Raw genomic sequence first — 22,895 nt, 5'->3', positions numbered from 1 at the left:
TGCCATCCTGATCGACCCTCGTAGGCATAGGGCTTTTTTAATTATTTTTTTTTTTTTCATCGTCATTCATTTTCCTGGCCATTTCGTCCGGATAAGCCTCCTTTTCGTGCCGCCTCCTCTCCTCTTCCATCTCCTCCCTCTGCCTCCGAGCAGCCCTCTCCATAGCCTTCTTCTTCTCCTGCTCTCTCCTCTCCCGCTCCCGACGGTCTTGTTCAACCCGGTCACGGAGTATCTCAGCATTCCGCTCATTGCGCCTCACCTCCTCCCTCTGCTCTCTCTCCCGTCGTTCGCGCTTCTCCTGCTTCCGTTTCTCGTAGCAAGAGCCGCAAATCCGGCCCTCGTCATAGCAATCCTCCCTGGTAAGATTACCGCAGTCGGTAAGTTTTTTGTAGCGAGAAAACAACCGAATGGTCTTGTCCTCGTCTTGCTGAAGCTTGGCGAGGCGGCGGCAGGAGGCGATTGAGGATAGGGTACTCGACTTGTGACCACACCCGAGCCTCACAGTGGTTTTGTGGCACATCTTGAGTGATCTGGTGTGGCTGTTGTTGTTGTTGTTGTTGTTGTTGTTGTTGTTGTTGTTGTTGTTGTTGTTGTTGTTGTTGTTGTTGTAGTAGTTGGGTAGTGATGTGTGTTGTGTTTGTTACGAGAAGTGTTGATCACAAGCTGCAAATAGTAGTAGTAGTAGTCGTAATAAACTCTGATCGTTTTTGCTGTTGGTTTTAAATGTCTAGACCAGAAAAGAGAAGAAAGAATTACGAGAGGGGTGTCCCGTCCTTAAATATTACCTGAAGAAGCCCTTTGTTCAATGAGATTGTTCCCAAAATAACTTCTAATCTCTCGTACAATACCTTTGTTGGAGAGTCCAGCGAACAGTGTCTTTGTCGCGGACAGGAAACACCTTTGTTGTTCACCGGCCAGGGGCGGTTCCGCGGATTTCCCAGGAAATGGAACACAGCAGGTCTATTTCTAGAACAAGAAATGAGGTCATGAGAAACCCTGGAATAGCAATGATTTCCTACCAAAAGGGTATACGTCATCTTTCTGCCAAGCAGAAAAACCTCAAGGTTAAACGAACGCTGTACTGAGAGTCCCATCCACTGCCCGTCCCGTCATGGACCCCGTTCCCTCCTGACCATCTTGCCACCCAACTGTATGTGGGCGGCATCATCATACCTGACCAGATAGGCTTCCTGAATAAACACACAGGGCCCACCCTGCAATAATTCAAAAGCCCGTTCATACCTCCATCGCTGCCCTGTATATCCCCGAATTGCACCCCGCCTGCAGCTCCATGCTTAACCCAAACACCAGAAAAGAAAGGACCCCTACGCTAAGCCAATGTCTGAACGCCTGTGTATATACATCTGTCCCTCTCTAAACTGAGCATGGAACCGCACTTCTAACCACCTCCAGGATCAACTGTTCTCTAGGTTCAACAGGGAAAACTTCCTCTTCCTCTTCTATCTCTCCCTCTTCTTCAGAACTCACATCCTCGCCCTCAATATCCACCTCCTCATATTCAACCCCTTCTTCCTCCCACTGCTCACTCTCATCTTCTATCACAGCATCCCCCTCATCGTCCTTTGGTTCCTCAATCGGCTTAGGAAAGGCACCCATGATAGTCTGATGAAGCCCATGCAAAACAACAAACGGATCATCATCATCATCCTCCCACCCCCCTTCCCTCACCCCCTCCTTATCCGCCCACTCCCCCTCCCCCTCTCCCTCCGCCTCCTCATGATCCCGCTCCTTAAGCCCCATCTCATAAGCATGCAAATCCCTCAACACCCCTTCCACCTTGCCCGCAATATACCTCCCAAGCCCGCTCCCCCTCGCCCTAGGCGGCAAAGAAGGTGGTCCATTCCCCTCAATCACTTCCCCCTCCTTTGGATGTAAAAAACCCCAAAGCGCCGCGCTCCCCTCCCGTATAATAGTCTCCTTGAACGCCACCATCCTCTCCAACCCCTCCGGATCAGAACTCATCAACTCCCCCATCTCCTCCGCATACGCCATCCCCCCCAACGCCGCCAAATGCGTCAACAACGCCAGATCCAACGGTTCCAACCCTTTAATAAACCCCTGCCTCGTTCGGTGGATCGCCTTTTGCACCACGTACGGATCCACAGCCGACAGCTCCCTCGCCATGGCCGGTATCTTGACCAGCAGCGCCAAATCACAGATATGATCCGCCAGGCAGCAAGCCCGTTTGAACAGGTCGACCAGTTGGGTAAACTGCTGCCGTGGCAGCGCCGCAAAAGAAGGGACGCGGAACATGGCTGATATCAAGGGGGTTGGGGGGACGGTGGAAATGTTGAACATGGCTTCGGTGCGGGCGTGGCGGCGTTCGAGTTCGGCTGCTACTTGGAAGGACCAAGGTGGCAGGATTTGGCGGGTGGAGGAGCTGTGGGAGGATAGGACTGACCCGAGGGGAGGTTGGAGGAGTGGGTTTGGGATAGCGGTGGTGATTTTGGACTTGATGATCGAGTGTTCGTATGTGTTGATCAGGCCGTTGAGGTGCTTGTTTGTGCTGGCTAGCGCGAGCAAGGTTGGGAGGTCGGTTTGCTCTGCAATGAGGAGGGTTATGTCGGCGTTGATGAGCGACGTTGTCGTTGTTGTGGCAGAGTTGGTGGTCATGATGGTGTCAGGGTGGAGGGTGGAGATCCCTTCCGCTGATATGGCCTTAACCGTATATGTGTGTGTTGTATGTAATTTTGGGTGGTTATTTAAGTGTATGCCAGCGACAGTTTGGATAGGTGTGGTGTAGCTATTCCGGTAGTGCCAGGACGGATGGTAAGAAGATATTAACCCTGTAACAAAAGCTGCTAATAAGGAGAAACCAAGCCGGTGATCGTTTGATAGAGTCAAGAAGAAGTTGAGCGGCAATGGGAGAAGAGAAAAGATGCAGGAATAAATGGATGATGATAAATTGACGGGAGGAGAGGGTGGTTGTGGGGGAGAGAACCTCGACGGCAGTATCTATGCACCTTGATGGCCGTGACGAAGAAGGAGCCAGCAAGGTGCGCGGATCTTGGCATCAGGAACCAGGTGCCCAAGCTAGCCTGGCAGACGGTTCCCCCGATTACCGCAGCTTCACCCAAGACGTGCCTACTATATCCAGATGAGATGAGAATCTAGGTAGGCTTGTCGGCTGGTAGCGGCTGCGAGACGATGTCGTGAGCATATCATGAGAAGACGTGACGGGGTGGTGTGCCCGATTGCTGGTTGAGATAGGGACAAAGCATGGTCATCCGGAATCACAAAGGAATGTCGGAAACTCGGTGTGTATCTGAAAGAATAATGCCTCCATTACTCCGTACTTCAAGGTAGGTATCATTCAGGCAGTGCTGCAAGTCCAACCCCGCCAAAACATCTTCTTCCCACATGCTGCGGTGTACCTTGAGAGATAACACCGGGGAGCTTCTGTCAGATGTCTTTGCAGCAACATCTGAGTCTTGTGCCGGTCAGTGAATTAAAACGTTCTCCAGTGAACTATTATACAGAGACTTGGTTCAAACAAAGGGCCGCTCCGAGCAGCCCGCCCCTGAAATGGTATGAGTTTCTTTGCTGTCAATATGCCCCAAAACGCCAATAATGCAAGCCCATATGTTTGTTGCTTTAAATCCAAGAAAATGAAGCGCCCATGGCGGTATAAGACACATGGTTGATATCGAGGGAGGGGGTGTTGAGTTTGCATGTGGCTCTATCGCCTCGAGCGGCTGCATGATAAGGTATGGTGTGTCTTCATGGTGAAATCTGCCCTCTCCTCTCTTATGACGACTTCTCGGAGAACCTCTTCGACACCTCGACCCGCTTGCCGCCCAACTCCTTGATCTTGGCAGCTAACTTGTTATCATTGTCGAGTGCAGCAACGTCGTCGCCGCCACCGATGCTTTTGCCGTAAATCATGATATTTGGTACTGTGGTTCGTTTGGTTATGATCGCCAACCTGTCCTGGATTTTGCGGCCCAGAGGATGAAGGTCGAGCTCGACCACATATGGCGCCGGTTCAATGACATATTTCTCGAGAAGAATGCCCTTGGCGCGCTTAGAGTACGGGCAGTACGACTTGGAGAAGATGATGACTACAAAGCACATGAGCAACTACGGTGGCAACAAAGAGAGAAAGAAACCAACCTGGAGACTTCCTTAATATCAAGTCAAGCTCAACTTCAACTTGGTGCTCCTCGGGCGTCTCTTCCACTTCCAGATCCCCGTCCTCTTCCTCCTTGTGACCACCTGCCGCACTTCCAACACCAATGACCTTCTTGGGGTCGTCGGGCTTGTTGGGTGCCTTTGCGTTGGCATTTTCCTTTGCCTTCTGTTCTGCTTGCTTCAACTGAGCAGCCATCTCCTTGGCCATGATGGCGTCGTCCTCGTCAATGTCGCCGTCGGCATCGTGGTCGTGCGCTGGTATCACTTGCTGCGAGCCGCCACGTTCCCTCTCCAACCCATTCATCGTCTTGTGGTAGAAGTCCTTGATCGCGCCCGTCTCTCGTGAATGGCGGGCCTGTGAAGTGAAGAAGAGGAGCACCACGACGGCGGCGAGGACGGTATAGAGAAGGGCCCGTAGGCGCCGTTGGGATGGCATGGTGAGTGGTCGACAATTCTTTGTGGACCAAGTGTAGCCGTTGTCGGTGGTGGTGTTGACGACTTGACTTGCTTTAAAGTGTGGTCGGATGTTGTTGCCGTGAGATCGATCAGCTCGTAACCAATCTGCCAAAATCGAATTATCGAATGGCTAAGATTACGGCATGTGCTCGGAAGGTTTGGCGCAGCGGGGAGGGGAAGCCCAATCGCATGGGAGAATATTCATCGGCGAGGGAGTTCAACGTCTAATGGCGACGGCACAGAGAGCAAGCATCCGAGGCAAAGTTGCTACGAGCTTCTGCCGCATGTCAAATGGTCAGCGAATGCGGCGACAAGAGGGGAGGCTCTCCTACTGTCCATTTCGCGACAAGACGCGGATAGCTGCATCCCAAAATGGCTAGGCGACCGTTGGACAACCGGATCCAATTCTCTATCCACAGTGCTACAAAGACTCGGGCAACCACCATTTTGAATGCCCCTTGCCGATTCTTTGTGCGACAGATCCTCAAGTCTTTACGAACTCTTGATCTCAATATTGGCTCTGGCGATATTAAACTTCAGCAACATGCCATTTTAGTCCATCTTCCAGAGCTGTTCCCTACGAGCACCGTGCGAAGCCCAGCTTCTTGGTCTCCACTCTGGCACCTGCAGGGACCGGTTTTGGAGGGGCTCTCGGCATTTGCTTGTCCAGACTGACATCTGACGCTCTGAGGGAAGCAAATGCGAAGAAATGAGCGAGAGCAAGGAAATTGAAAGGTACAAGAGAGCTGTACAGGAAGGTCAAAGACGTCAACGGTATTCCTGGACTACTGTAGAGCCTTTTTCGAGTATTTGTTTGCTGCTTTCATGCCCATCATGATGTCAGCAATGAATCGAGGGGAACTATGTGACAGCCCCTCATTTTCGAGTGTTGATACAGCCAACGGCTCTTCAAGATATCGCCAGCCACCACAACAGCCACTGGAAAGTCTCCCGCAGCCACGACCAGCCAGTGAATCTGTTTGTCAAGCTTTTCGAGTGAATTGCTTGGGATGCTTGACATGAACATGCTCTCGTGGAGTGGGGCAGTAAAACCTTCAGTGGTCTGTGCGAGCACATGCGAATTCACAGAATTTGCAGGCGTGCACTGGCCACCCCACCACCAGTATATATTCTCGACCTGTCTGCCAAAATTTCAATCTTCTTTTTCTTTTTTTCCTCATGTCGACAATACTTCAGAGAATCATTTCTATAGTAGTCGTCCTCTTTTGTGTTCCCTAAAGGAGCCACAGATCCCACCCGGGTTGATGAACGATATCCTCGGTGCCCAACAGTGAGAAGCCTTTTACTCTCGATCTGCCTGCAAAGGTGGCGGTCGCTGGCCTTTGTGCTGCGGCTGTATAGAGAGTGGCGATGATCTGTACCCTGATTTTCTTGAGGTCTTGCCTTTGGGCGCTCAAGCGGGGTGGGTATCGATGGAAGTCTGACCGGCTTTTATCCCTCTTTCTTTTCATTGCAATCTTGAGCATACTTGCTGCTTGGGATGTGAGGAAGAAAATGTCACACCAACCCCTGCGTTTCGCAAAACTTCAATTTTCATGATTTGGCTTCAAACTCTAGCGTATCACTCACGTCTTACCGCCCCTTGTTCTTCAGCGGCAACGGGCATTGAAGAAGATAGCGTGGTATCAGTCTAGACGTTGACTGCAGTGTGATTCATGGGGTATGCAGATGCAATCCAACCCGGATACGGCTCCCGGTCTCTGCGTAGGATGATACAACGAGAGATAGAGGCGGTCACGACCTCTTTTGGGGCCAGGTCATGATTAAATGCACACCATTCTGCACCCCACGTTCCAATCGGCTCTCCCGCCTGAGAGATGATGTCTGCATCGCCGAAAACTCTACGAAGCCACTGACCCGATATCTCTCCAGCACCGGTTCGGATGCCTCCCTGCCCTATCTCCCTTTTTGATTCCAGCCCTCGCCAGCGCTCCCCATTCGCTATCACGACACATAGCCCTCGCAGGGGGGGAGAGTGGTGTGGGTGTGAGAGAACCGTCGACGTAATGAAACCTGGGCAGCAACCAGCCAACCACGACGTGCAGATATGCCCGGATTTCGGCAGTGCCCTGAACTGGGAAACGATCAAAGGAGAGAGAGAGAGAGAGACTGAACTTGAAACGGAACATGCTAACAACCAACAAACAAACAGGAACAGGGTGGGGAAGCGAGAGAGCGAGACAAGAACCATCCGGCTTAGAAATCGGGTTATCAGATTCGGGCCCAAAACTTTGTGATACCCGCCAACTCAGCCCTTTCTTTTACCAAGGAAAAGTGTTGGACGAATATGTAGGCGACAAATAACGAGAGAGGTCGGAAGGGGGGGGGGGAACGGACGTTTATCCCGTCAAGCAGGGAAACGCAACCAAGCAGATAAATACCAAGCGAGACCCAGAATTTGTTAATCACTGTCGTAGCCTTACTTTTATCACACGCTATCCTCACTTTTTTTTTTCCCTCATGACAAATGGCAGTTATGGGTTTTGCATTGCGACTGTGACATTTTGAACATTACAGTTTATCTGCTTTGGTTTCGACTTGCTCGGATCCCGCAAAGTATCACCACCGCAGCCATTATCACCACACACCTACCATCACCACCCGCCTACTTCCACCACCCACCAACCATCAACACCCGACCACTACCACAATGACAGCCCCCAAAACCCACCCCTCCATCGTCCTCCCCTCCCCCTTTGCGCCCCCAACCCTCCTCCAAACCCCCACCCACGCCCCCAACCCAAACGAAGCCCTCATCAAAGTAACCTGGACCTGCTCCACCCCGCTCGACCTCCACCGCGCCGCAGGCAATCTCGCCATCCCCTCCTTCCCCTTCCACCTCGGCACCGCCTTCGCAGGTACAATCGTCACCCTCTGGCTCAGCCCCAGCCTCTCCTCCTCCTCCTCGGGTCTGAACATCAACCACGAGCTCCACGAGACCCTCAAAGAAGGCGACAGAGTCTTTGGGTTCGTCTCCGACGGCAACCCGAGGGAGGCCGCCTTCCAGACGTACGTCACAGTCCCGGTGCACAAGATCTCCAAGCTACCCCAAGGGATAGTAGGCTGGGGGTTGAGGGAGGCGGTTACGGTGCCTGCGAATCTGGTTACGGCTTTTCATTGTCTGAGTGCCGATTTGGGGATACGGCTGCCTTGGCCGAAGCCGAGGGGGTTTAAAAGTGGGGAGGGAAAAAAGGTGCTGGTGTGGGGAGGGGGCAGTTCGGTTGGGTTGTATGTGATACAGGTGCTCAAGTATTGGGGGTATGATCATGTTATTGCTGTTGCGAGCGGGAAGCATCATGGGGAGTTGAGGAGGCTAGGGGCGAGGGTGTGTTTTGATTATAGGAATTCTGGGGTGGTGGGGGAGATTGGGAGGTATCTTGACCGAGAAGGGGGACAAGGGGCGGGGCCGAGGATCCCGTATTTTGTTGATTGTATTGGGTCTAGGGATGGGACTTTGAAACCGCTGAGCAAGATCGCAGAGAGAGGGAGTAAAGTGGCGGTTATGTTGCCTGTGATTGAGGTTCCTGCTGCAGAGGGGAGGAGGCCGGTGTTTGCGGCGGATGAAAAGCATGTGGAGGGGGTGGTGTGGCAAGAAGGGGTTGAGGTCATGGGGGTGAGGACGTTGAATTACGAGGAGGTGAGTTATCTTGAACCGGGAAGGAGAGTGTGACAATGATGACTGATATATCTTGAACAGAACGGCTTCTATCGAGACAAACTCCAGCCCGAGATCATTCCTGCCTTGCTGGCTCAAGGCGCTATCCAACCGAACAGGACCAGGATCGTCGAAGGTGCTACACTGCTGGAGAGGGCACAGAATGCCCTTCAGCTATTAAGGGACCAGGTCCCGTCTGGTGAACGGCTTGTATGGAAGGTGTCAGAGGAAGAGCAATGATATGATGCTATAGGTGCTCTCAGTTTCCGTGTAGGAATAGCGTCAGAAAGAACCACTTCCTAGCCAAGTACCAGGCCTTGAATCCTTAATGTGACCGTAACGCCCGGAACGTCACGAGCCGAAGCCTAGACATGATTGGTGGCAAGACTCAACCCCAGATTCAAGCGCGCCATTCTCCGGCTTTCATTTGATGGGCAGCCGTAGTTTTGCTTAATTACTACTGGAAAGCCAGCTGCTGTTAGTTTCCAAAACGGCTCTTGTTTCCTATCCAAGAGAAACTGCCAGTGTGGGGGAGTACCGTCTGATGTAGATTGATTGGCGGGGTCTGTCATACTCGCTTCACAGGCGGCCCTTTTTGTGTAGGCATGATACCCAGGCTGAACCGAAAAGGCAACTCACACACTCCTCCGCACTTTCAAAGACATAAGTTTGCAAATCATGTCTGCCAAGGCTTCCGATGCCGCCAAAAACGTTGGCTTACGGCTTCTAGAGTAACAAATCCGGGATGTGGACCTGGTTTCCAGCAATCACGAGAGATCGCTTTGATGCCTAGGCCGGGTGGGTGTTTCCTGGTCGATCATATAAAACCATGGTATGCCCGTATGGCGTTGACCAGGCCCAGGTACCTGGATCGGATCAGCAACTCCTCACATCCCGTTATCCACTATGCTTCTCCCATCGTTGTCAACTTTGCTTTTGGCTGGGCTTCCAGCTGTGAACGCCGCCATCACCTACAAAGGTGTGGACTGGTCTTCTCTTCTCATTGAGGAGCGGGCCGGCATGTCGTTCAAGGATGTCAACGGCAACACCAAGCCCCTCGAAAGAATCCTGGTTGAGAATGGCGTGAATACTGTTCGGCAGCGTGTCTGGGTCAACCCCAGCAACGGCGAGTACAACATGGATTACAACATCCAGCTTGCGAGAAGGGCGAAAGCTGTCGGGCTCGGTGTGTACATCGACTTCCATTACAGCGACACTTGGGCCGACCCGGGCAAGCAGGGTATCCCCTCCGGATGGCCGACCGACATCGACAATCTTTCCTGGAAGCTGTACAACTACACCCTGGAATCTTGCAACAGATTCCAAGATGCCGGCATTCAGCCAACCATCATCTCCATCGGCAATGAGATCACACCTGGCTTGCTGTGGCCGACAGGAAGAACCAACAACTGGGGAAACATCGCACGCCTGCTGCGTAGCGCCGCCTGGGGTATCAAAGACTCGAGGCTTAGCCCCAAGCCAAAGATCATGATCCATCTCGACAATGGATGGTAAGAACCCTTGATCCAGGATATTCTTTGTTCGCTTTAGAACGGGAAAACGTGTGCTAATGAGGATTAACACAGGAACTGGAATACTCAAAACAACTGGTACACAAACGTCCTCAGACAAGGAACTTTTGAGGCGTCGGACTATGACATCATGGGAGTGTCTTTTTACCCATTCTACTCCGAGGCGGCTTCACTCAGCGCGCTCAAGACCAGTTTGACCAACATGGCCAACACTTGGGGCAAGGAGATTCAGGTCGTCGAGACCAACTGGCCTGTTCAGTGCCCGAATCCAAGATATCAGTTCCCCGCCGATGTCCGAAGCATTCCGTTTTCCGAGGCTGGGCAGGTGCAGTATGTGACAAAGGTGGCAGACGTTGTTCGGTCCGTCAATCGGGGCAATGGATTGTTCTACTGGGAGCCAGCTTGGTTGAACAATGCCGCCTTGGGATCGTCTTGTCCAGAGAACACCATGTTTGCGTGGGGTGGAAGGGCGCGCTCTAGTATTTCTGTTTTCCAGCGCATCTAGAGAGCGGCTTGGTCGAAGCTAGGCTGTTGGTGAGAAAGTTGCAAAATACAATCCTATCAACTCGAACTTGGTGTAAGAGCTCTAATTCGAGAGAAAATCATGGTCTTGAAAGAAGCAAGCCCATGGTCGTGAAATTGCTGTGAGGTTTTGAAAGAGAGTTGGAGAAAATAAATGTCGAAAACATGACCACTTGGAAGGGAATCCCAAAAACTAATATGACGTACGGATACTGCGAGAGTCGCGACGAACGCGTTTGGCAGTGAACTGAGTGGAAGTGCTGCAGGTGGGGGCGGGAAGAATTGAGGCCCCATCAGCCACAGCACGAGCCACAAGAGCAGCGCAGCCACCGACCAACCGAACGCGGGGCTTGTGAGGGCACTGAGCCCTACGAATTTTGTGAGTGGGTCCGAAAGAACCAGCGCTGACCACTCACCAAGGCCTACTGCGCTCACCCAAGTCAAATCCACCTCCAGAATCGCGACTGTCTGAATTTCGCTCTTCGATACCAGCACTATCGAACCGAGCGAGATCGTGATCACTCGACAACCGACAACATGGCTGACGAATACGTATGTCCAACTTCTCTGTGTCGCTGTTGATTGATGGACGACGCCATATCCTTGACGGGCTCTTCAAAAAAACGACGATGGCGACTGCTTCATGTGGGAGGGAACGATGGCTGACATGACATGCAACAGAACGCCGAGGAGGCCGCTGAGCTTAAGAAGAAGAGAACCTTCCGCAAGTTCTCTTACCGCGGTGTCGATCTCGATGCGTAGGTGCCCTTGATCCGATTACTTTTTCGCCCACACTACCCCACGACAAAATCCGACAATGCTCAAATGAGAAGGACGATGTTTTGGGAATGGGGAAATGAGCATATGATGGCGAATGCTTGGGAAATTGAGGGATGGTTATATTTGATGGGCCAGAACAAAGCGCTGACCTGCTATCTGCAACAGTCTCCTTGACCTGACCTCCGACGAGCTCCGCGATGTCGTCCACGCTCGTGCCCGCAGAAAGATCAACCGTGGTCTTAAGCGCCGCCCCATGGGCCTCATCAAGAAGCTCCGCAAGGCCAAGCAGGAGGCTAAGCCCAACGAGAAGCCCGATCTCGTCAAGACTCACCTCCGTGACATGATTGTTGTTCCCGAGATGATCGGCAGCGTCGTCGGTATCTACTCCGGCAAGGAGTTCAACCAGGTGGAGATCAAGCCTGAGATGGTTGGCCACTACCTTGGCGAGTTCTCTATCTCATAGTAAGGCTCGCCCCTCTGACTTGGTATCTGCAAGAGTCAAATGGCTGACCCCCCCCCTAGCAAGCCCGTCAAGCACGGTAGACCAGGTATCGGTGCTACCCACTCTTCTCGTTTCATTCCCCTCAAGTAAGGGCTGGGATATTGGTGGTTCTTGCATTCAGTCTCTCATGGGTTCGGCGAAACGGGACAACGGTCTGCTCACGGGCATGATGCGCTATGCGTGCGGTGCCTGGGCTATCTTGGTTTTAGGGAAAAGATAGTACACAAAAGAGCAATTCGAGTGCTGGTTCCGACAACAACAAACGCACAACGCTTGATGGTGCACTCTGAAGTGATGAACAGAGAGCTCCTGGAGGGACCTCTTCATGATGATTCATGCCAACAAAAAAGGGACAGACGTCTAGGCCGTAGTTATCAGTCTGAAATTAGACCAATAACACATTCCTGATTCGAGCAATTCTTGATGCCAGCATTTGTGTGTATTGTGTCCCGGTTCTGTTTGCCTTCTTGATGCTTTGTGCCAACACGAGCGCAACGAACGTCTCCCCTGTCGTCTTAAGTCATCTAGACTGCTATTCTTGTTGTCAAAGGGCCCAGAAGATAGGGGATGGTTCTGCTAGCTCCTCTGATTTATACCATTTTGACTGCCCTCTTGGCTATCCCTCGAGGTACATGACTTGTGCCCTGTGTACAAACACGCCGAATCATTATCCAAGATTGACCTTCAGGAGAGACGGTGAACTCCCCTCCCTTTGGAATGATGGAGTTTGATAGCAAGCTTTCAATCATATCAAAGCATCAATGATCAACTCTCTTCCAAAAGATCTAGTCTAACCACATCCACTTCCCGTGGATCTTGTCTTTTTCAAGGTCAATACCAGCAAATAGTTGTCGTCCACAACATGGTAGATAGCTCCCCCGCAATCAGAAACAGCCATCGCCCCTGAAACTGGCCACGACCCGTCCAGAACAATTCACGAGTGTGAAATCGCTGATATTCAGTGCTGTCAACATATTATATCCCTTCCAACTCTTCCAGAGCCAACTACCAATATCAAACGCTTTGCATTATCCTCTCCAGAACCTGGTGCCTCTACCTAACCCCGCCATGGAACTCTGAACCACAACCCCAAATCCGCTATTTTGAATAATACCAGCTTAACCCTGATCCCAGTCTTCTTCACGCCGTAGACCACCTCACAGGTTGAAATGCGTCTGATCCGCATTCCTCATCTTCCACCAAAAGCACACCCCTCTGACCCAACGACCAAATTTTTTGCCATTTGCTATTCACAAATAACAGCAAGACCTGCCCGTCCCGGCACGGCACGTCGCACAACGACAAGAAAACCCTTGCTTCTTCTTTCCATAGTCCCACGTGAGCTCCTCCCCAGCCTTGATATCCCTCGTAGCCTTCACAGCAATGTGATGTGGTAGTACAAACTTTGCGAGCTGCCCTGGGCCAATGCGCCACTCGCAGTTGGGTCCTCGCTGCCGTTGGTTGAGGGAATTCGAACCCGACGCATTGTCTTCTTCTTCCTCGCCGTCGTCAGGGTCAGAGTGTTCGCTGAAGTCCTTGGTGCCAGTGGACTCTTGTGCCGTCTTGGGGGCTGGGGTGATGGCGTCTGGATTGTCGGCATTGTTTTTGCTGCCGCTGCCGATGGCAGTATTGTTGTCACTGGTACCCGCCTTGCCACCGGTGCTGGGACTTTTGCTGCTGCTGGCCGTGTTGTCTGCATTTTCATTCTCCTTCTTCAAATTTGCGAGGAAGTTTGCGAGGCGGAGCTCTGGGGTTTCTCGGGCAACAACGGGCGAATCCTCAGCTGCTGTCCTCCTCTTGAGTACCCGTCTGGCCCCGGGGGGTTGACAGCAATGGTTGACCAAACTTGCCAGGAGGTATATCGTGGCAGGCCGCGTCGTCGCGGGATGTGGGTTCTGGTTTCCCTCTATCTCGGCCTGGAAGGCATGACTCCTGAAAAAGTCGGCTGCGATCTTCACTCTGTCCTCGACAGATGCCTTGGAGCCACCGCTTCGAGCCACAACTCCCTCCCTGATGCGCTTGATATACTTGTCATACTTCTCCCACAACTCATTTGGAGGCCAAGCCAGTTGTCCATGTACAAGTCTTGTCCCCAAAAGTGGATTCAAATCGGCACCTGTGAGTTCCTGGGAGGTAGGCAATGTCTTGCCAAGCTCCGCGGCCAGCTTAGGGAAGGCAAACCGCATTTGGGAGGCGTCAGCCAACGACAACGCAGTGACAAGATCTAGCATCTGCCCTGGTCCATGGTGCTCATCGTTGAACTCACGTAGCTCGCAGAAGTCTGTTGGGTCAATCAAAGGGGCCTCGTGGAAGATGAAATCCCCCTTGCTGAAGTCACGGGCAGCGAAGACGCCATAGCCAATGTCCGGGTCAATCAAGTCGACGTAAATTGCGGGTGCGTCACTGGGTGGACGAGACTCTTGAGCTTTTGTGATCTATGGAGCCATAGCAAGCGTGTTAGCAAGGCCAAAAAATGGATTCACTACTGTGTTCTTGGCATTGGCGGTTGTCTTGTGAACTGGGGTGTTTCAAGGGGGGGGGGGGGGGCGGGCAGATAGAGCGAGGGAAAGAACAAACGACGTGCTTTGGCTGATTTGCGGGCATCAATTGAGCCCCTTGCGTTGGTGGCAACCGACCCCATGGTGATAGGGTACAAAAGTAATGTCAGCTAAGAAAGTTGTCGTCCAAAAAGGGTGCCAGTTCCAATGGCTGAGTGGAAAATGTTATCGGTAATGTGTGCATGTGCTTGAGCTTCGCGCGTAGGCAGCGAAACAGAAAACCCCAACGGCCCGTGAGAGAGATGATGGTACACGACTCTGTCAAAAGAAGGAGCGCTTGTGCAAGTGAAGAAGCAACGGAGTGGCAGAAGGAAGAAGGAACACGGTGGTGTATCGAGAAAAGGTTAAGGAAGCGACGTTGTGTTGTGGTTGACCAATGCCGCTCGGATTCTACCTATGTACATGTGCCACAACATCCCAAAGTGGGTAATGTATCTTGGTATGATGAACGCGCGAGGAAATAACGATGTAGGACCTTCTTCAAACGAAGTAGCTACTGCTGGGCGGCCGCCGCAAGCTTCTTGGCCTTGCGCTCCTCCTCCTTGAGATGCTGCTGCTGGTAATGGGCAACCACCTTGTCAATGTTCACGTAGTGTCCAGCCGGAACGTTAAAAGGGGAGCCGGTGTTGAAGACCCTGTCACGTGTCAGTATGCATGCAGTGCACCAATAGCAGTCTAAGGGCTTGAGAGCACAGCGCCTGTCTCATGGGCTCAGGCATTGGGAGAACGACTGCCCGCCCGGCTATCTCGGCCTGGTTGAGCCACGAGAAGCCTCAGTTGAGGGTTTGGACAACCAGCAATTAGACCCAATTGAGGCCTCTTTGCCAAGACAGGAGCTGCCCAAGAGGGTCTCCTTGTAATATCCAGTTCAGACGCCAATTGCGCGAGTAACTGTCCTCGAAATATGCAACGGTGCTCCAGCAAGGCAGAACGCTGCTCTCAAGACCTCTTCATACTGTAGGGATAGGAAAGTCCAAAACGTACTCGGGAAATCTCAAATCGTGGGTTCTGTTGCGGGGGGCGTTGAGAAGGAGATGTCTGTCTGCGGCGGCTTGCTCGACAGCAGCAGCGAGCAGATCGTTTCGTGTCTCCCAAGTCTGGTGGAGGTCCGCCCATTCCTTCAACCACCTGCTGAATGTCGACAGCTCGCCGTCTGTGCCGGGGCGAGAGGCCTTGTAAACAACCCAGGTACCAGCGAGGGTAGCGGCCGAGAGATAGAAGCCAGTCTATTCCAGCAAGTCAGCGCCGGCTCGTAACACATGTCCTCCACTTTCTGATGGTCCCAAGCGACATCATGACCGAATTGGCCATGGGTAAACGTACTCCAAGCTTCTCCTCGACCGTGTGCTCGTGGTGGTGGTCGTGACCGTGGCTCGAGCCATAGCGTCTGGTGTCGCGAACAGCCTGCGGCCGGGCTTGCCGGGCGAGCAGGGCCGCTCTCTGTCTGATAGCCGACATGGTGGTGGTTGTCGTCGTCACTTGTGGGATCGGGCGGTCGGTTTGCGCGTGGAGCTGGGTTCTTGATCCGTAGAGCTCAGGGGACCCACCTTGGTCCTCCGCAGCCCCGCTCTTGTTTGCTTTGCTCCCGGGGAAAGAGTCAAAACCGCAATCGGGAGTTGGACGAGCCCGGAAACTCAAATATCGAAGCTATAGGGTTTCCAAACAATCGAGTCGCTTCGTAAGATGTTGGTGAGTGACAATTTGCCAATGACCTTGCGTTCACTAAGCATGCATCCCGCTCTTGGCATCCACAGGTTGCGAAAGCTGCACGTGACTTTGATGTCAGAGCTCTCTTTTGTGGCGTTGGTCTTCCCGCAAGGCTGAAGGCTGCGGCCAACGGTGGGGTGTGTCAGCAAGCGCCTACCCAATCAGCATTTGCCCCGTAAAGTATACACCCAGCCCTCGATTACAATGTGTTCGCTTTGCCCCTTTTGGGGAGGAATTTCAAGGAGGCAAAGTTGAAGACAATAGCCAATCTGTCCTTTCTTTTACCTTCTAATTGAGTCATTTGGCTTTGAGCAGGTGTGAGACCTGCAATAAGAGGACAAGTTTGCGTCTCTTCAAGTATTTAGATTCATCTCATCAGTTGACGGCTTCAACTCACCACCATCTACATCACTTCAGCCAGCTCCGCTGACTAAAGCGCCCTTCCCTCAGCCTGGGCGTCACACTCAACAAGATGGCTCAAACCCGGTTAAAGATGCTTCCCATCAGCCTTCTTAGCCTCCTAGGCCTCATGGTTTTAGGCACAACAGCATCAGAGGAACCGCCATCAACGTCGCCAACTGCTGAGGTGGAACTCATATGCCACACAACTGATCCAGCTGAATGCTATCCCAAAATATTCCAACCAACCCACGAGTTCCAGATCGTTCACCCCGATCAGGATCTTCCTTTGGGTCTTCACGTCAGGCTCGACATCAACACCGGCCAAAAGGAAGCCAAAATCAACATCCCAGATGAGGAGGTTGACCCATCACTAGTCGGCCTTCCAGTAGACTCCTCCATAGTCACCGTCGACACCCCTGATTCAGAACCAGAACCAGCACAAAGGCCCAGAAAACTTCCCAAAAACGCCCCGAAATACGATCCAGACGGCAAGATCAAGGAACCGCCCAAAAGCAATCCTCACGCTGGAAACGACGCGGCCGCCTTTTTCGAGTCTCTGACCTATCTTAAGAAGGGCCTGGACATCGACTCAGCTTTGGAAAGCCTCTCTGACGTCTCCCATGACATCTACTACGGCCTCAAAATAGCAGAAGACTACGACACCATCGCCAACCTCTTCTGCCTAGCCAACACCCCCGCCTTGTTTACCGCTTCTCCATCACCCGAGACTCTCTCTCGCGCCAGAGTGGCCGCACTTACCTTGTCATCAGTCACGCAAAACAACCCCAAAGCCCTCTCCGAAATCGAAACTCACTGGCCCAAACTCCTTGCCTCTTCTTGCTCAGACGAGCCGCTTTCCACCCTGATCTGGCGGCTCATTCCCTCCTCTGGGCAACCCGACCCAGCGGTATCCAAAGCTCGCATTTCCTCCATTTCTGGCCTGTTGAAATCATCCAAAATCCGGTCTCATTTCCTCTCCAATAACGGCATGGAGCAAATCCTTCAAATTATGAACCTCCAGGACCAAAACAATGGGGACTTTGAGCCAGCGGCCAGGAAAGCAGCCATCTTGGTTCTGGATAACTTCCTTGATGGCGACATGGGCGCCTCGCTCGGTGAGTGGCCCATTGGAACACAGCAAACAGATGTTGTCTGTGAGGGGAGACACAAAGAAGGCAAAGAGCCTGTGGAGAGGTGCTGGGATTGGCATGCGAGGTTGTGGGTCAAGGGAAACAAGAAGGACAAAGAGCATTGGAGTCATGAGCTGCTTAAGAAGGTGACCGAGCAGAGGAGGGTGAATAATAAGGGTGGCAAGAAGAAGAACGCCGCTCAAGGCGGGAAGGAGGAGCTGTAGATACTGTGATAGAGGAGGAAATCAGATACCCAGGTGGCGTAATCGGTGTAAGAGATGCTGATAGAGCAGGATATGTAAACTTATGCTTCATTATGTATGATATGTGTGGATCAGGAGGACGATTAACAGTATGTGTTTGGCTACACATGGTACATGTACGCCATTTGAGCAGCAAAAGAGCTACTGTGTATGAATATATGTATATGAAGCAAGGATCAACCAACCTCCTTTGGCAGTAAGTGCATCACGACTGTAGGCAGTCATCTTAAAAGCAAGTTCGAACTCACAGCATCTTCAAGTCTGTACAGCCCACCCAGCCCCAAAAGTTAAGAGTAGTAGAGTTAAAGTAGTTATTGATAGCAAAGAAATACTGCTCAAGTGGTATTATGTGCTCTTCTATCCAGAGCCAAACAGACCCGTCGACCCAATACTCAAACAACAATCGTCCCCCCGCAAAAAATATCCTAGCGCTGTACCCTTGCGTGTGTCGAGTGTGGTATAGTAAAAAGTAAGAAAAGAGATAGCAAAGAGCTGAAACAATACACTACTCTTCCAGAAGCAAGGGTTATCACACCCCTATAAAACAAGTCTCCCTTCCAGAAACGACAGACTGCAAAGAAAAAGCTAAACGCCCAAACTTCCTTTCCTCTCAGCAGGTATCAAAGTATCCTTTTTGGTCGTCATAACATTCGTCAACAGAAAGAAAACCCCAACTCCCATCACCCAACCCTTGCAATTCCTCGAACAATAATCCTCCTCTTCTTGCCCTGATTTAATGTCCAAAGACACCCTCCATCCAAGTCTCCTGTGCGTGCTCGTGCGCGTGTGCGTATATGTACACCTTATCCAAACACACATAAAAATCCAACAATACACTCCCATGCCCTCCAACCTGTCTTTTGTTTTCAAAAACCCTCCCCCGGGGTTACCTCGAGGAATTACCACTGCTATTAGCACCGGTAACCACCCTTTTCACCCCAGCCCAATACCCCTGCGTGAGCATCCCACTCTTGATCTCCTCCGGCGTCGGCATCCTCTCCCCACACCTTTGCACCACACTCTGAATAATCCTCCCCAATAACTCCTCCGTAATAGGCAGCACCTTGCCCTGCTCAGCCATGGCATAAACACCAGGGTCAAACTCCTGAGGATACAAAAACGGGTCCGTATCCGCCAACAGCTCCTCACAAGTAGGCCTCTCCTTCTGCTCCCGGTTCAAGCACCTCCTCATCGTCCTAATCAGCGAAGGCGGCACCCGGCTCCCATCCTCCGTGACCTCGGGAAACTCAACCTGATACGCCCAATTGATAATCGCCTGACACCTCGACATCTGGTTCGCAATCTTGCCAAATGGCGGCAGACCATAAACCATCTGATACAAGATACACCCTAGTGACCAAACATCCGACGGCTTCCCCAGCTTCATAATCCTCGGAGCCCCCTTTTGGTGATGCTGCAGAGGCGGCGGGATCGAAAACTTGCCATTGTGCGCCGACGTAAAAGCATACTGGTTCGAGTCCATCAGCGACTCGGGCGACATGTAGTTCGGCGTCCCAATCTGCGTCTCCCTGTGCACGTTGACCGTCATCTCCGTCTGGATCGCGTTCGCAATCCCAAAGTCAATCAGCTTGAGCCTCCCCTGCACGAGCACAAAGTTGGCCGGTTTGAGATCCGAATGCACTACATCCTTGAGATGAACAGCCTGCACGCACTCGAGCATCTCCTTCCAGTAGTACCTGATGAAAACCGGATCCAACCTCGCCCCCTCCGTGGCGCTCTGTCGGGATTTCAGCAGAGTATTAAAATCGAGCTCGCCCACCTCCATGAGCACACTCAAAAGCTGCTTCTCCAGGTTCAACTCGTGATCAATCAGCTGAATCACCCTGTCAACGCCGTGCAGCCTTTTGAGCAGGTCAATCTCCCCCTTGAATCCTCTCACCGTGTTCTCATCGGCACTTTCAAGAGAGACACGCTTGAGGGCAAACATCTTGCCGTTCTCCGCAGAGACCCGGTACACCTTACCCGAACCGCCACGGCCTATACAGTCGATTCTGGTGTACGTCCTGCCGTTGACTCGGAGCATGACCTGCCTCTTCTTGCTAGCCTGTGTAGTAGTAGAAGCACCGGCGTTGGCTGTGGCAGCATCAAGCACTGACATTTTCGGAGGCGGTGGTGGTGCGGCGCGGCGGGGGGTGTTTTCGCTTTTCTGTGCCAGAACCTTGCGGTCAGGGGATGCTGCTCGTTGGGATGGTGGTGCGTTGGCTCTGATGTCGCTTACAAGTGGTTGGATGGGCTTCGCCGGCTCTTTGGTGTCATCCAAAAGGGAGATCACCACTGGGTTTGGCTTTTGCGCCGCTGGGGCTTGGTTCTCCTTCCCAAGGCTGGAAGGAACACGTGGTGTGGGTGTAGGAATCTTGAAGTCCAACTCGAGGTGGCTTCTTTCAAGCTCCCTGACCTCTGGCGGAGAAACGCTAGCCGAGGTCCCTCTGCGGACCGCAGCTCTTGAGGGATCCCTGGAGCTAACAGGGCTACCAGAAGCAGCAGCAAACTCGCGATAGTTGGAAGCCAAGAATGATGATTGTGGCTGCTCCATACCGAGGCCCATATACTGAGGCTGTTGGCTTTCAGGCTCCTGACCACTGCCAAAAGCATCACCCTCTCCATGATCCTGTCCATCCTCCTCACTCTGTCTCCTCCTTCCACGACGAGCCGGGCCACTGAGAAAGCTCCCGCCCATCTTCCCTATTCTCCCAATCCGCATAGAACTTTGAGGAGCAACAGCAACAGACCGTCCAACAGTCGCGGGTTCCTCACCCAACTCCTGATCATGATCGCTATATCCCCGGGAGCTCTTGGAGTGACCGGAAGAACTATCCGACCTCCCCTTGCTGCCAGATGACCCGACGGCAATGCGTACCGTCCTCACAGGCACAACTGGTGTGTTGATATCAGCAAGCTGCTGTTCAACCTCCTGCTGCTCAGGCTCAACGGGCACCGGAGCCTGAACTGACTTCTTCTCAACCACCTCGGCACTCTCCTGTCTCTTGCTCCGGCCAGTAGTACCAGACAATGACCTCCTCACACTCGACTCAAAGCTACCATTAAAGCTCGAGTTGAAAGCATTGTTCCCAGCACTAGTATTGCTCAATCGCACAACGCGCTTCCGTGGCTGAGGCGCAGGGCTCGTCTCCCTTGGGGGTGAAGATCTCCCCGTAACCCCACGCTGGACACTACTCGTCCTCGCCGTCCGTCTCGTCTGCCTCACCTCCCCCACAGCAGCCTCGCTATCCTCCACAGCGGCAGAAGCAGAAACACTAGCAGTCGACCTCCTCGTCACCCTCGAAGCAGGACGTTGCGGCGGTGAAGCAGCACGGCCAGAGACAACAGACTGCGCACCCCCCCTGGACACTCCCTCGGACGCACCATCATTAAGCAATGCCTTTGTCAAAGCGCTAAGCTTCATAGGTACCACCGGCTCCTCATCGTCGGAGCTGTCATGCAGCGCAGCAGTAATTGGTTGCTGGTTTGACTGAGGTTGAGAATGCGCCCTCGTCTCTCGCGAAGTTGTGCCAGAAAAAGATGCGCTGACAGCAGGGTTGGACTCGCTACGGCCGAGCTGCGGCCTCGAAGATAGCGACGTCGAAGTCGGGCGGCGGAGCGCTTGTCTGGCGGATGTTCTACGTCCCAGAGCGTTGAGGTGACTCCCTCCGCCAACTGGCGTTGGTGATGCGGCGGTGGCCATGTCGTTCATGAATGGGCGACAATTGTTTACTTTTTTGGGCGGCCCCCCTTTCTATGGGGCAGCTGTTGTTGAAATGTTGTTTAGAATTTCGGTGGCTGGTTTTCGCCGGCTTCTGTCTCTCGTCGCTTCACACCGCGTGTGCTATCCGATACTTTCCACCACTGTTGATTTTGAGTAAAACACAATTGGCACAACTGGCGATAAGCTCGAAGTGTTGGTGGTCGTGTCGATTAGGCCTACCGTTGTCGCGATGGCATCTTTACCGAGAATGGGACTTGCGACAAGAGTTGGCAGGTGGACAAGGGAAAGATGGGGTGACGCTGGGCTTTTGCCAATTCGAGGGAATATTTTGGCCTCTAGTGGAGCAGCCAATGACAGCGCACCATCTCCTGGGCCCGTTACCCAGCAACCGTAAAAAACTGGGCAGGCTAGCGCGTTCCGGGCATTGCCAAGGGCGTTTTCAGCGTGTCCCCTCCGTTTTCCATATGCAGGCAATTACCCAGCCACTTCATCATCCGCCTGCTCCGGTGCCTCAGGCAAGAATTATCCACTCATTTCAACGTCCCAGGCCCACTTGCACATCCCACCATGGCTTCTGATAAGCGATTAATCGATAACAGGGAGAGCTGCTGTTGAGCTGAGAGCTTGCGACCATGCGCATGCCACAGTCCCAATTGTGTTTCGATCAACATCACAGCGCTTCATAGTCGCAACCAGAAGAGTCATGTCAATCGAAGTAAAAGAACAATGTCACAAGTCAAAAATGCAAAGAACATCATTGTCCGAAGAGAGCCTTGGTGCTTTTGATTGCCCCGCCTATATGCCGTTGTACGATGTCAGAAACCTGCCCGCGCAAATCCCAAAACTCCTGGTCCGCAGCCGAGGCCGATGGCCTGTAGATAACGCCGTAAACATCCGCATAAGTCGTTAAGGTTCTTCGGATTTGCCCAGCTCTTGTTCGGAAACGAAGACGATATGGCGCGCTTAGTCGAAGAGACCGAAGCCCATGTCGTCATCGGACTCCTCCTTCTCTGCGAGATTGTTAGCGAACTGTCCTTCCTGCAGCAGATATTGTCGCGGTACATACCCTCCTCCTTGGCCTCCTCAGGGGCAGCCTCAGCGGCACCACCGGCAGCGGCGGCACCACCAGCGGCGGCAGCGCCACCAGCACCGCCAGATGGGACGGAAGCGAGCTTGGAAGAACCCTCAGCGATGAGCTGTCGAGCAATGTTAGCAAAATTGTTCCCGCCACTTGCGACTTTGTGCGATCGGTCGTACCTCGTTGACGTCCTTGCCCTCGAGCTCAGAGATGAGCTTATCGAGGCGGTCGGAGTCAGCCTCGATACCGACAGACTCGAGAACGGCCTTGACGTCGGCAGCGGAGGGGGTGGCCTTGCCACCGAGGGTGAGGAGGAGGTAAGCGGCGAGGTGCTTCATTTTGGCTGTTCTGTAGCGACTTGGTGATTAGTCCTCGGAGTCTCGAAACTGCGTCGGGTCTGAAAGGGAAACTCA

The 22,895-nt window shown here is 52.7% G+C and overlaps 12 protein-coding genes across 12 annotated transcripts in view; 4 read left to right on the top strand and 8 right to left on the bottom strand.

Annotated features, from left to right (window-relative positions):
- PODANS_1_16705 (uncharacterized protein) overlaps positions 1-520 on the bottom strand; it is a gene marked incomplete at both ends in the record, with an annotated part of 1,512 nt that extends 992 nt beyond the window's left edge. The window contains one exon of the mRNA XM_001907081.1: positions 41-520. Coding sequence (XP_001907116.1) covers positions 41-520 — 480 coding nt within the window. The remainder of the gene's footprint in view (positions 1-40) is intronic.
- Positions 521-1,374: 854 nt separating this feature from the next.
- On the bottom strand, positions 1,375-2,634 carry PODANS_1_16700 (uncharacterized protein; the record flags this gene model as incomplete). Its single annotated transcript, XM_001907080.1, has 1 exon — positions 1,375-2,634. The coding sequence occupies one exon, from the start codon at positions 2,632-2,634 to the stop codon at positions 1,375-1,377; it is 1,260 nt and encodes a 419-aa protein (XP_001907115.1).
- Positions 2,635-3,768: 1,134 nt separating this feature from the next.
- PODANS_1_16690 (uncharacterized protein) lies at positions 3,769-4,588 on the bottom strand (the record flags this gene model as incomplete). The annotated part of the gene is made up of 2 exons (XM_001907079.1): positions 3,769-4,082; positions 4,135-4,588. The coding sequence occupies 2 exons, from the start codon at positions 4,586-4,588 to the stop codon at positions 3,769-3,771; spliced, it is 768 nt and encodes a 255-aa protein (XP_001907114.1).
- A 1,103-nt stretch (positions 4,589-5,691) lies between these two features.
- On the bottom strand, positions 5,692-6,060 carry PODANS_1_16680 (uncharacterized protein; the record flags this gene model as incomplete). The annotated part of the gene is made up of 1 exon (XM_001907078.1): positions 5,692-6,060. A coding segment is annotated over one exon (369 nt), but the record flags the coding sequence as incomplete, so codon positions are not given.
- Positions 6,061-7,279: 1,219 nt separating this feature from the next.
- On the top strand, positions 7,280-8,524 carry PODANS_1_16670 (uncharacterized protein; the record flags this gene model as incomplete). Its single annotated transcript, XM_001907077.1, has 2 exons — positions 7,280-8,266; positions 8,327-8,524. 2 exons carry the CDS (start codon positions 7,280-7,282, stop codon positions 8,522-8,524), a joined length of 1,185 nt encoding a protein of 394 aa, XP_001907112.1.
- A 666-nt stretch (positions 8,525-9,190) lies between these two features.
- On the top strand, positions 9,191-10,321 carry PODANS_1_16660 (uncharacterized protein; the record flags this gene model as incomplete). The annotated part of the gene is made up of 2 exons (XM_001907076.1): positions 9,191-9,795; positions 9,871-10,321. The coding sequence occupies 2 exons, from the start codon at positions 9,191-9,193 to the stop codon at positions 10,319-10,321; spliced, it is 1,056 nt and encodes a 351-aa protein (XP_001907111.1).
- A 554-nt stretch (positions 10,322-10,875) lies between these two features.
- PODANS_1_16650 (uncharacterized protein) lies at positions 10,876-11,710 on the top strand (the record flags this gene model as incomplete). Its single annotated transcript, XM_001907075.1, has 4 exons — positions 10,876-10,890; positions 11,020-11,096; positions 11,284-11,580; positions 11,641-11,710. 4 exons carry the CDS (start codon positions 10,876-10,878, stop codon positions 11,708-11,710), a joined length of 459 nt encoding a protein of 152 aa, XP_001907110.1.
- A 1,160-nt stretch (positions 11,711-12,870) lies between these two features.
- Positions 12,871-14,261, bottom strand: PODANS_1_16640 (uncharacterized protein; the record flags this gene model as incomplete). Its single annotated transcript, XM_001907074.1, has 2 exons — positions 12,871-14,055; positions 14,205-14,261. The coding sequence occupies 2 exons, from the start codon at positions 14,259-14,261 to the stop codon at positions 12,871-12,873; spliced, it is 1,242 nt and encodes a 413-aa protein (XP_001907109.1).
- A 410-nt stretch (positions 14,262-14,671) lies between these two features.
- PODANS_1_16630 (uncharacterized protein) lies at positions 14,672-15,636 on the bottom strand (the record flags this gene model as incomplete). Its single annotated transcript, XM_001907073.1, has 3 exons — positions 14,672-14,813; positions 15,163-15,404; positions 15,502-15,636. The coding sequence occupies 3 exons, from the start codon at positions 15,634-15,636 to the stop codon at positions 14,672-14,674; spliced, it is 519 nt and encodes a 172-aa protein (XP_001907108.1).
- Positions 15,637-16,357: 721 nt separating this feature from the next.
- PODANS_1_16620 (uncharacterized protein) lies at positions 16,358-17,641 on the top strand (the record flags this gene model as incomplete). The annotated part of the gene is made up of 1 exon (XM_001907072.1): positions 16,358-17,641. The coding sequence occupies one exon, from the start codon at positions 16,358-16,360 to the stop codon at positions 17,639-17,641; it is 1,284 nt and encodes a 427-aa protein (XP_001907107.1).
- Positions 17,642-18,566: 925 nt separating this feature from the next.
- Positions 18,567-21,392, bottom strand: PODANS_1_16610 (uncharacterized protein; the record flags this gene model as incomplete). The annotated part of the gene is made up of 1 exon (XM_001907071.1): positions 18,567-21,392. One exon carries the CDS (start codon positions 21,390-21,392, stop codon positions 18,567-18,569), a length of 2,826 nt encoding a protein of 941 aa, XP_001907106.1.
- A 975-nt stretch (positions 21,393-22,367) lies between these two features.
- Positions 22,368-22,820, bottom strand: PODANS_1_16600 (uncharacterized protein; the record flags this gene model as incomplete). Its single annotated transcript, XM_001907070.1, has 3 exons — positions 22,368-22,414; positions 22,471-22,600; positions 22,662-22,820. The coding sequence occupies 3 exons, from the start codon at positions 22,818-22,820 to the stop codon at positions 22,368-22,370; spliced, it is 336 nt and encodes a 111-aa protein (XP_001907105.1).
- Between the last annotated feature and the right edge of the window lie 75 nt (positions 22,821-22,895).

Source organism: Podospora anserina, chromosome 1, assembly GCF_000226545.1.
Source record: "Podospora anserina S mat+ genomic DNA chromosome 1, supercontig 4".
Classification (NCBI taxonomy): domain Eukaryota; kingdom Fungi; phylum Ascomycota; class Sordariomycetes; order Sordariales; family Podosporaceae; genus Podospora; species Podospora anserina.
Note: the sequence above shows the minus strand (reverse complement) of the source record. Positions and strands in the feature narration are given on the sequence as shown.